The 12,206-nt window shown below is 43.2% G+C and overlaps 1 protein-coding gene across 2 annotated transcripts in view; it reads left to right on the forward strand.

Moving 5' to 3' along the window:
* The window catches only part of COG5 (component of oligomeric golgi complex 5), a 177,898-nt gene extending 165,771 nt beyond the window's left edge, over positions 1-12,127 (forward strand). For both annotated transcript variants that reach the window (XM_051636209.1, XM_051636212.1), the window contains exons 19-22: positions 958-1,034; positions 1,514-1,640; positions 2,194-2,273; positions 11,423-12,127. In XM_051636209.1, the coding sequence (XP_051492169.1) occupies positions 958-1,034; positions 1,514-1,640; positions 2,194-2,273; positions 11,423-11,537 (399 nt within the window). In that variant the 3' untranslated portion in view covers positions 11,538-12,127. The remainder of the gene's footprint in view (positions 1-957; positions 1,035-1,513; positions 1,641-2,193; positions 2,274-11,422) is intronic.
* The last annotated feature ends 79 nt before the right edge of the window (positions 12,128-12,206 follow it).

Genomic DNA, 12,206 nt, shown 5'->3' on the forward strand with positions numbered 1-12,206 from the left:
AAAGATGAAGACTTAACCCATATCTGGCTAGAATTACTTTACCTGTGGGGTTTTTCGAGTGATGGTTCTTGTATTAATGTGCATATTAACTGAAATTTTGCCATGTCATGTTCATGTTCCATCTGGGAACTGGAAGTGAAATTGTTCTTTTTCACTTCTGCATCCTCACTGTTAATGAAGAGCCTGTGACAGAGTTTACTGTCATGTGAATGATACAAAACCCAAGTGAGCCTGGCTCTTGTTGGAAAAGGCAGGGGAACTCCAGTGCTTAAAAAACAGGAAGTGTTTAAAAATAGTTTTTAAAGATGGCTGTTGTAACTCAGTACAAAAGTCAGTATTAAAATAATGCTCTTAGTGATGCTCCTTTGTTTGTGATTCCATATGGCCCTCTGGCAACAGGTCCCAGCTGCCTTCTGTCGGATCTGTGTAGGTTTTGTGCCCCAGAGTTTGGGTCTGAGTGTTTGAGAAGGAATCACTTCAACCTTGTCCTTCTCCAAAGGAAAGGGTGCCCTGCTGAAATGGGAATGCATTTTTGCTGTTTTAGAAGTGGCTTGTGGAGACCTGCCTAGATTTTCTTTCTTCCCAGGCTGCAGTCTGATGTTTGGGGTATTGACATAAGTGTTTAATCAGGAAACTAGTCACCAACAAAATAAACCTGCTGCAGGAAACAAAAGTTCAGTCTCAGAAAGCTCACAGGATCCCTTCTGCTCTTGACCATAGACCATCACTACGTCTGTCATGGGATGCTCACTGCATTGCCAAGAATAAGGCAAAAGCCTTGGCTTGGGCATTGCAGCGGGAAAGGGAAGGATAATTTATTGTCTCAAATTCAGCCCCCAGCGAGAAGTCAGTGGCTTGGTCTGTGAGTCTGGATTATTGCTTAGCAGCAGTCTTCTTCGATACCAAGTTTTGTGCTTTGGGACAATCAAATTCCAATTAAAATGTTTGTTTTTATAGATGGAGTTAGCAGTAGCACCGCTGTGTCGCCGAGTCTCTGACCTGGGAAAACCTTACAGGCAGCTGAGGTCATTCAGGTGAGCTGCAGTTGCAGTGTGACCCACCTGGGGCTCCAGACTGATGTGTCACCCCATGTTAGTTCTCATTAAACCGAGAGCTTTTTTGGCAACACCCACCTGCAAATTAGAAATAGACCAAAGTTCTTTTAAATTTTATGCAGAGTGTAACTATGATTTAACAATCTTTGTTATGCAAATGTTGGCCAAATTGTACTTTTTTTGTGTTGCTTTCAGTGTAACTTCTGTATGACAGTGAGTTCTATAGTTTAAGAGTTTTCACTGAAACACAAAACGTACAGCCCCGTGTTGTTAAATTGCAAGAGGCAACTTCTGTAAATTCTTACCAACTGAACCTGTGTTCAAAACCTAAGATGCAGACTAGTGGAAAAAAACAGATTATTCTATCCTAACACAATATTGCCAGCATATAGGCATTTTCCTAATGCGTAAGGGAAGCTTTTTCTTCCTTTCACAAGTATATTGTTGCATTTTTCCAGACCACTGCTGTTCCAGACCAGTGAGCATATTGCCAGTAGCCCAGCTCTGGGAGAGGTTATTCCATTCAGCATTATTCTTCAGTTCTTGTTTACAAGAGCACCACCAGAGTTAAAATCACCCTTCCAGGTAATAAGATCAACCTGTCTTTCCTTTTGAGATGTCCTAAAAAGAAATTAACATTGTAGTTCACCCTAGTTTTTAGTTAAAAAATATTCAAACTCATAGTTTATATAATTTGTTGGCCTTTTTTTGTTGTTATTGTAGCAAAGGTGTTATGGTCATTGACTTTGCATTTTGAATAATTAACAGTAGGAGGATGATAACCTGATTTTAAATGGACTCTCAATTCTTTATTATTCTGTCACCTCAGAATAAATTTCTGGTCTTATCCCAGACTGCAAATTGCCTGGATCCTGCTTATGGAAGATGCAATAGATCTAGATTCCATCCAGTGTCAGAACTGGACAAACAGCTGATATAGGAGATCACCTCTCAGCTCCCAAATAATGTATTGGGCTATTTCTGTCCCTGACTCCTTAACTCATTCTGCATCACTGCAGTATTAAGAGAGCCTCCTGTGGCCTCCCTTTATGAAATCTTTGATTCTGAAATCAGGGGGTGTGTGTTTCCTTTTTCACCTTTGTGTGTAATTGGTGGGTTTTGTGTTTCTCTGTTTCAGAGGGCTGAGTGGTCCATTGCCCGCTACTCCCAGTGGCTCGATGATCATCCATCTGAAAAAGACAGGCTTGCCCTCATACGGTAAAAGTCATGCTTCTTTCTTCTCTGCATTTATGGTAATAGAGCAGTAACTTAACTACACACCAGGACTGGTATTGAAAAGTAAATATATGTGCTACAGGAGATGGAGATGGTTGAGTCACCATCCCTAGAGGTATTAAAAAAAGATGTAGACGTGCCACTTCAGGACATCTTGTAGTGGGTGTGGTGCCTTTGGGTTGGTGGTCAGACTCGGTGCTCTTGGAGGTCTTTTCCAACCATGATGACTCTGTGATTCTGTATCATAAATACCATTACCTTCCCTCCACTCATGGGATGAGTTGCAAAATGGGAGAATACATAAACTGCACACTTCCCTCCCCTCACCCTGTGCCCAAACCCTCCAGTGCCTTTGGAGGGATCACACAATCTCTTGCAAAAGAAGGAAACCATGCACAGTGATTGTTTAAATAAATACTGTGTTTAGCAAAACTGCCTCTCTCAAATGTTGGAAAGTCAAGGCTGTAGCCATCCTGTCTTCTGTATCAGGAAAGAAGCTTTGGAAGCTTAAGCAATGAAAATGTAGGTAGGAGTTCAAAAGTGGAAGACCCTTGTTACACCCCTTCAGTGTTACTCTTAAGGAAATCAGCCCAGGATCTTTAGGACATGATAATTACTTCAGATTTTTAAAATCTTCCTTGAGTAGATGGCTTTGTAGCTAAATAGTATTTTGCATTTTAAAATGTTAGGAAAAGTTATGAAGAGTCTTGTTTTTAAAACAAGCAGATTCAAGTATGCTAAGAGAAAACAGATGTGTTGGATGAACACGGCAGAAGCAGCCTGAGGATCCTCAGGATTCAAGGCTCAGATGATCGTTTGGCTCCCAACACCCTAACTCTTCCAGCCATCTCTTTGGTGTCCTGTCCTGACCTCTGTTATGCCACTCCAGTGGCACAGGAAAGGTTGTCACATGTAGCTGCACCAGGCTCAATCTGACTTGGGAGCCAACTCTGTCCTTGAACTTCTTCTTGTGGACATTGCCAGCTTTTGCTGAAATCGTAAAAGCTGACTTTAAATTTCCAGCCAGCAGTGACTGTGCTTGAGAAAATCAATCATTATCTGTCCACACTTTGAAAGCAGCCTAGAGCAGTCTGCTATAAATGTTTACAGTTCTTGAAGCTGATAGCACCACACAGTCCAGTGTAGTGCTTGGGCCAATTAAGGAAATACTAGTTGATCATCAGTAGGTGTTAGTAGGATTTATTTCCAAAATATCAAATGCAAACTGTGAGACATAGTTTGTTCATAGTTCATATGTGTATTAAAAAAGTATTTTTTGAAAGTTATGCATGTTGTTAGTCTAGTTTGGCTACAAAACTAGGTTTTCATGAATCTTAAACCACGACACCCCAAATTACAGGGGAATGGATAGTAGGTAGAAGGCTGATACAGCTGTATATGTAACTTAGTTATGAATTTTTTAATTGTAATTTCTGTTCTGATAGTACTGGCAAAACTGACAATACTGAATTTCAGATGTTCGGAAAAGCCAAAAATTCAAATAATTTGAGAACTGATGGGATTGTGTTCTCTTCAGTCCTTTTACACAAATTTGAAAATGCCATCCTTAAATTGCAATACATTTTTGTCCTTGTTTGCAGTTAAATTTCATCCAGACTGATTCAGTTAATGGGCTTGCTGGTGGTCATTTTCAGACACTGATAAATTGCTCTGACCATGGGACAAACCTTGGGACAAGGCTTTTAGGCAGGGAGAGTTTCATCCATTAGAGCAAGTAGCGTAGCTGGAATACTTAAGCTTTTCATTTCAATCCTTTCATTGAATCCTTTATTCATTTTGCATGAGATACCACTGTTACAGTATTTTAACTTTTTAAATCTCAAGAATATGCAGCTGCAAGGTTATCAGTTGGCAAGGTTATCACTTGAGCATTTTACAATGAGACTGTGGTCCTTTTGCTTTGCACTGTAGAGTGCTTGGACATCACTCAGACATCTGTCCTTCCAGGGCATGGAGAGGGCAGCTTTGAAGATCTGCCCTTCCCAAAGCCCTCTGTTGGCACTCCAGCAGCTCCTCCCTACTCTTGGTATGCCACAGCAAGGCTGCTAGTCCCTGTTTGTCTGCTTCTTCACCCATCCCCAGGCCCACCACTTGCAGGCACTGCTGGTGCAGTTCTGCTGAGCCATTGAGCTAAGCACATTGGGCTTGTCAAGCACCCTCTGCCCTCAGGAGTTTGCTTGGCAGTTCCTGCAGCACCTCATGTCTGGGAGCAAAGAGTAGGGCAGGCTGACCAGTGCTTGAGCACAGCAAGTGGAGGGATGGGTCTCCTGCGGGCCTGGTGACCTCTGTAGTCATTGCTGTATGCTGTTGCCTTCACCTTTCTGCCCTCCTCTCATACCTCTCAGTCCTTTCTCACTAGGCTGGTTATCGGTGCGTAAGGCAGGCAAGCATCAGTCACTAGGATGGCCATGTTTCACTCATATTTTCTTTAATACTCTATTGGGAGATTTCTGAGCCTGCTCTTCATGTGTCTTACATGAACCTAAGTTGCACTACAGGCATCTCTATCATTTGTTTGGAGTCTTTTATCAGTCATTCTCTTCAGGGTTTTTCTGCCTGTAGCTGTTCAGCTGTGCCAGTTGAACCTTGGATGTTTTGAGCCTTCAGATCCCTGCACTGGCTTACATTAGGAAATTATCTTTACATTTGCTGCAACCTTGCAAATGGTAATTTTCTGCAACCTCCCTTTGTAATGACTGTGCAATTACTCTAGGGACCTGCTGCTTAGATATTAATTTACTTGTGTTATCAGAATCCTTACAGCTTCATATTAAAGCTAATTGCAGTGCTTATTCCACTCTGTAGATCTTAAATGCTTCATATGCAACATGGTGTTAGTGTTATGACTTAGGAGCATTCTGAGCATTTTTGTGCATTTCTTTCTGCCTGTATTCAGCATGGAGGGAGGGATTTACCTGCCTTGAGGTACATTAGCTAGACTCTCTTTATAGTCAACAGAGAGAAACAGGCGCTGCTGAGGCTGATTCATCTCATCCTGAAGTAGGTACCAAAAATAGGTCAGTTGTGTTGTGGCCTGAAAGCTCCATTTTCTCTGCTGGGTGACGGGAGCGTGGGCTGGGCCAGGGTAGCTCCCTCAGGCAGGCAGTGCCCCACAGTGAGGGGACCCTGCTGCAGGCCTCCTCCTGGGGCAGGGGTTGTGGTGAAAGGACCTGCTGTACACCCCCAGGGCACTTTGTTCTTTTTCAGTTAAGTTTAAAAACTCAGCTTTTCTTCCATAAAAGAAACCTATTGGACATGGCAGGATCTGAGCCAGCCTGAAGGACAGTTCATCCACTCAAGGTCCAAATTCTTACCTTCACCATCTGAGTGTGAGTAAACCCCCCTGTTGGGAGTGGGCAGCTGAAAGCCAGGCCCACTGAAGGGTTCGTTTTCATAACCAGCTGATGTCCTGAGCCAGAGAGTGGCTCTGACCACTACACTACCACAGGCAGGGACGAGTGCTGGCTTGGGGACCACCAGCACAGCCCCACCTGTGCAGCAGGTCCCACCTGGCTGGGCGCAGCAGCAGGACAGCTGTGCTGGCAGCCCCAGAGCCGCCGGGTCACGCGCTCCAGCCCCGCCAGCAGCGCCCGCGCCTACCGGCACTCCCAGGCATTGGTAACAACCCTCCGTGCCCCTCAGTCTGACAGCACAGCATCCCTTTCATCCCTCTATTATGCAATCTGGAGTGAACTGGGGATGTCTCGTGCTGCTCTCTTCTCCTACAGATGACACTTGTTGGAGATTTTACTGTTCAGTTTTACAGTAACTTTTATAGCACTCGATTAAATAGATCTGGTGTCGGACAGATGTGCTCTTATACAGCATATTTTCCATTCTCCTCTTTGCCCTGAAGTTATCAGAGCAAACAGACCTTTAACAAAGTACTGAAGCCCTGCTGTCCTCCAGCTGCCTGGCTAATTGATCAGGACCTGAGTGCACAGGGCACTGCCCCACTGCAGAAAGATGATCCCTTCCTCTTCTGAATATTAACAATTAAAACATGCTCCGTTTGACTGAGTCAGACCCCAGGAGGGTAGTGCTAGTATTCACAATTCCATATAAAATGAACTAATTAATTAGAGTAATTCTAAATTATATGCATTCAGATCCCTTCAAGAACCACAGCCCAAATCATACACTTCCCCCCCCTCCCCTTTTAACTGTAGATAGAAATCTTCATGGGTTGAAATAACATTTTTTAAAAGAAATATCTGGGTCTTACATAATCAGCTTGTCCTGATTTTCAAGAAAGCTCATGTTTTTGCTCAAGCAAGTGAAGTAATTTAATAAGTGCTTTAGAATCCTTTTCCTTATGTGGGAGGGCATCTTAAACTTGGATTATTTCTTCTTCTACTTATGGCATTTTTAATGAAGCATTAATATATGCAGAACATCCCACCAACCCTCTTTCCATAGCACTCTTTTACAAACAGTATTTGTAATGTATACCATAGCTTGTCTTTTAAAATAGAAACAGATTGCTGAACAGGTTTTATGTCCTTTATTAGACTGGAAGATACTGAATTTAGGGCATTATTTAGTCTAATCCCTTCAAGAATATGTTTTTGTATATTACATAAGCAGGGTTTCTTCCATCTTCTTAAACATCAGCAATGTAACTATAAATTACATCTTTTTATATGACAACAGATGATAGAGAGACTTGGTGATACTGCTTTCACCCATGGTGCCGTTTATTTTTCCATTACTACTCATGCACTAGTGTTTGTACAGTGTCCTCTACAGGAGCAAGGCTACCTTTTCTTTAAGACAAGATTGTAACAGTAAAATGGTGTCTGAATTGAATCCTGTACTGCCAGCATAGTTTGCAGACACTCGTCTGAGCTAGGACTGGTAAAGTTTACACAAATGTCATCAGAAAAACCTGCATTTCAAGTGTTAAAATTGCTACTCAACTCCTTTATCTCCCAAAATGAGGTACAGTCATGTAGGCATCTTGGCAGCTTCAGTGGCTTGTGTTGTTGCAGTTGCCCGGCTCAGCCGGCGCGGTGGTTTCACCAAAGCCAGGAGGGCCAGCCTGATGAGCCCTGCCCCGTGCAGCAGCAGCAGCACCACCCATCTTGCTTTGCTGGAAGCAGCTTCCTGCACTGTCTGTGTTCCTGTACATCGCAATCCTGAAATCCCACCCTTAAGACTTCATAACTGTCCTTGGAGAAACAACTTTCCCATTCCAAGTTTACTTCTGGAATCACATCTACTTTGTGACCATTGGTGCTTTGGGAAACCTCTCCCAGCCCGCTTCTCCCTCACATTCTGAAGCAACCTCACCACTACTCTCTGGACTCCAGAGATCTTTTCTCCCTGCCATTTTACTAGCTGGACCTTTAATTACCAGGAATGCTGTTCCTAATGGGATGGACAGGCTCCCTCTCCTGTCACCATTACGTCACTACCACGGCAGCAACACAGAGGCGAGTTTCCTGAGCTGGCTGGAGCCTGACCATGTTTGTGAGCTGTTCCATGGTCACCAGGGTACGGAGCTCCAGGTGACTGCAGCTGCCTCTTGGCTCCTAGGCTTTAGCAGCTGGTAAGTTTTTAATCCTCTCACTCAGTGTGAAACCCCTCCAGCTGTTTTCTTCCACCTGCCCAGATGGGATCTACACTGCTGCTCAGCTGTGGTGGGTAGGTAGTTCTCCAGGCCAATTGTGCTCTGGAGATGCCCATGTCCACTGTTTGGTGATGTAGGTGTTTTTCCATGTCTTTTTCATTCTCTTGGCACTGTAGTTCCTGTCAGTTGTCCCCCCAGGGTTACAGTGACATCCACACCAAAGGGAGTGGTGGCATTTGCAAAACAACCTTCTCAAGTTGAAGGCTGACAAGTCAAGGGAGCTTGCATCAGTGTTACATTTGGTGAGAAGTTGGTGCTCACCGTGACCTTGTCCTGGATTTGGCTATTAGCATAACTCTTACTATCTGAGAAGAACCAAGCTTTTGTTCTGGCATTTCAGGCCAAGTTATTATGAATTGCATTTTACTGTTCAGCTTTAGAGGATTTAAACACTTTTATTGGAGATGCAAACATGGGACGTGGGAAAGTAGTGAATGGATTTAGCGTTAGAGAGCTGAGAAAGCTTGTATTTCCGTTGTTGAATGTAAAGCTTTACAATGTCCTTTTTAGAAAAAAAACCCTGATAATTCATTTATTGATGGCATAGTAACTATTAGTTGTCTTTTGAGTGGAAAAGAGCAGTAGTTCAGATACTGCTGTGTTGGTCGTATTGATGAAGTTTGTCTCTTTGAAACAATGTGAGCAAAGCCACAGCAAAAGAGCAAGTAGTTCAGCTTCTGTTGGCTGTTGGTCTCTGCTGGAAAAAGGGTCTGGGCAGTTCTGAGGCCATGAAACAATTTGCAGAGTTCCTTTTAGCTCTTTTTTTGAGTTGTAAGAGGACAGCAGCTGCCACTGATGGAGTTGCCTTTGCCAGTTAAATCATTCTTTCGAGGCAGGGAAGAAAAAAGCTGCTGGAAGGTGTGTCAGCAGGACTCTAATACTAGTTTTGGCACTTAGTGTACCCTAAATCTCACTCCTTCTTGTTGAGCTGATGGGAATAACAGTCTGGCTAAGGATTATCAAGGGCTGACACTGAGTGGTGTTGGGTGTTGCTTTTAGGGTAAAGCTTCTTCCTTTCATCTGAAGGGATCTGGTTATCTCTGTCATCTTTTTCAAGGGCTCTTTCAAAGCAAGGAGATAAAGTTGGAAAGGGGTAACAGTGTTACCATCTGGATAATGACGCCAATCCATAACTTCACCAAGAGGTGTCAGAGCTTCCCAAGTAAAGCAGGTCAATATGGGTGGTGTTTTTTGTGGGTTTTTTTTCCTATTTTCAGCTTTTGATGACTTCTAAAAACCATTTGGGCACAACAAACTTTGGGGAGCATATAGAGGAAAAGACAGGGACATGGGTGAGTGGAAGGAGATTCAGCAAGACGGATGAATTACAGGAAGAAAACTGTCAAGTTTTCCCACTGTCTTTTTTAATACAAGGGACTATTCTTTGTAGAAGCTAACTAACATCTAATATGCTTAACGATTACTGCTGACCAGGGCACTTGAGAGCTGAGTGGGAATGTGACACATCTGACCCTTGTGAAGCATCTCCCTTCATCTTGATGGAATCCTTGCGCTTTTGCTGCCTGGCTCTCCCACCTATTGCTCAGTCTGCCCATCACATGCTCTGCCCCTCATGGCCATGAGAGACGAGTTTCTCTAAAAAGCACCCTGACCAAGGGCACTGCTGTCCCAGTCTCAACTTCTCTCTAGATTTTGGCATTTAAAGCTTACCTGTGGATGTGCTCCATCGCTCTGCAGTCCATCCTGGCCTTTGCTGGGAGAGGTGAGCTGCACCCAAAGCACCCTATGGCTGCAGCAACCTATTTACTAGTTGCCTCTTTCCCTCTTGATGCTGCGCTGCTCCCCAGAGACCACCAGGAAGAGCAGGCTTAAAGTTTTCAGGGAGCTGACCAGGTGCAAAAAGTCAGCTTTGTTTTGCCTAGATAAAATAAACATTTGTTTTTCCCCCCCCCGCCTTTCTGACTGTACAGGGAATAATTTTTATTTTGCTGTTTGTTGATGTGCAAAAAATGCCAAGGGATTCAGAGTGTGTTGGTACCTGATGTGAAACCCTCAGCAGTAACTTACTGTTATAAAAACTGAAGAGCTCTCAAGTGCATTCCCACCAACAGGAGGGACTATTTCTTTGCTCAGTCACTTTATTCTTCTGAAACCTCTCAACTCTCCAGTAATCCAGTACATCCTCCTTTTGTACCACCTCAGTCTCAGACAATGGTCCCTGGGTTTCAGAAAAGGAGCATGAGTCCAGCTGGGCCACTGGAGCCCATCAGGAGCTGTGCTGGATGGTGGCTCCTGTTGCCTGCTGGCAGGGAGACTCCCAGATCAGCACCTGGCTTTGATGGGGATGGAAGTGCTGGCAGGAGCAGATGCAGCCCTAGGACCAACTCATGGAGTGGGGCAAAGCCCAGACTCATCTCTCCAGCAAACCAAGTACAGGCTTTTGGCCTCAGAAGCATGTCCCCTTTGTTAGTGACCTTTGCTAGAGCTTCCCAGCAGCACTCTGATGTCAGTGGGTTTTAGTTTTTGTTTTGGAAGTTCAGAGCCCTTCCTGGTTTAGCAGTAGCTTTACTGGCAGGCAACAATGTGTATTATGACCCAGTGTCTCCCTACCCTCACCTGTTCTGGTTTGCTGAGTTTGCCAGGTCCTTATGTAGCTTCCCAGAAAAAAAAAAACAACAACCCACAATTAAATTAGAAGCTGTATTAAAGCTGGCCTAATTAATAAACTATTAATTGAAAAACTGAAGAGCAGCATTTACAAAGCCTTTGTTTTACAGATATGCTGTAACTACAGCTATGCTACAGGTAAGCTGTCATGCAACACTACTACTAGTTACTGTAACCACTGGATGATGGGCAGGCTGGTGCTGCAAAGGAAGTTATGTACAGACAGGTACATCATGGCAGTTGTCCCCATTAGCTTTGAGATGTATCTGTGCAGCTCATCATGCCTAGTGCTGTGTGCCACATCCTACAATCAGGTACCAGAAAAACACAGCAAAGATAGACAGACAGACAGACACACACACACAGTTTGGGGGTTGGTGCAGCTGTTCCCCAAGGACAGCAGTGAGACTCAGCCAGGAAATCACCTAAAGTTATCTCAGCTCTTACAAGTGCCCCAGTTTTCATTCCCCAAGTTGTACTCCTGGCAGCTGGAGTCTATTCTTTCCCTTTCTAAAGGTTACCAGTACAGCAATGTGCCTGAGTCTGTGCGTCAGAGCTGTCATTTCAAGCCATCTGCAACATGCTGCTGATGGTTATTTAAATGTTAACTTGTTCGCTCCTCAAAACACGCAAGCAGGGAGAAAAAGATCATGGAACAAATATGAAATATGTAGAGCTCTGTAAGGTGGTTCTTGCCCACTTCCCTCCACCAAGACATGTAAGATCATCTGAGGAAAACTCTGCAGTAGGGAAGAAGTTGATTCATTTCAGTTGAAGATCCTGAGCTTACAGTACCTGTATGCTATTTAATTACTTTAGCTACTTCTATTTCCTTTTTTCTTTTATTTAGGGGTGCCCTGGAAGCCTATGTTCAATCAGTAAGAACAAGAGAGGGAAAGGAGTTTGCACCCGTGTATCCCATCATGGTTCAGCTGCTGCAGAAAGCCATGTCAACCCTTCAGTGAACGCACCTGGACAACTCAGAACAGGGAACGGAAAGTAACAGTCATGGGTCTTTGGTGCCACCTGTGTACTTATGGTTCATGTAAATTATTCCCAAATACATAAGCTTTATAGTGAACTGTGCTTACCTACTTTCTCTGTGAAACTTCTGTCATCTTGCTTTACGTTTGCATAATAAGAACTTATTTATACACAAATATTATAAGGAAATAGTACATTTTTATGTGCTGCAATTCTACATTCTAACAAAACAGTCATTCTTTAGCACTCCTTCTGACTTTAGAAAGGCATAAAATTAGAAAATATTCAGCAACTACAATGGAATATCTGAGTATCTCCAATAAGGCAGTAGCTCTTTTCCTACAAGTACAGTTTGAAACAGTTGGGATACATTTTAGCCTTATTCAGAAAAATGTACTTTTGAAATGCTGGACTTAACAATTTCCATCTAAAAATCACTAATTTTAACACAAGGAAAAATATTTATAAATAACATAAGTGATCCTCTACTGCACTGCTATTCACTTTGAAATAATTTATGTTGATTTCAACTCTTTTTGCTTAAACTGTAATAAAGAAGATTGACTATCCAGTTCTGAATTCAGTATGTGAAATTCTTCAGCAGCTTCCTAACTGTAAAGCATCAAAATACACTTGGGATGGGTGCTCAT

The sequence above is a fragment of the Apus apus genome, chromosome 1 (genome assembly GCF_020740795.1).
Source record: "Apus apus isolate bApuApu2 chromosome 1, bApuApu2.pri.cur, whole genome shotgun sequence".
In the NCBI taxonomy this organism is placed as follows: Eukaryota; Metazoa; Chordata; class Aves; order Apodiformes; family Apodidae; genus Apus; species Apus apus.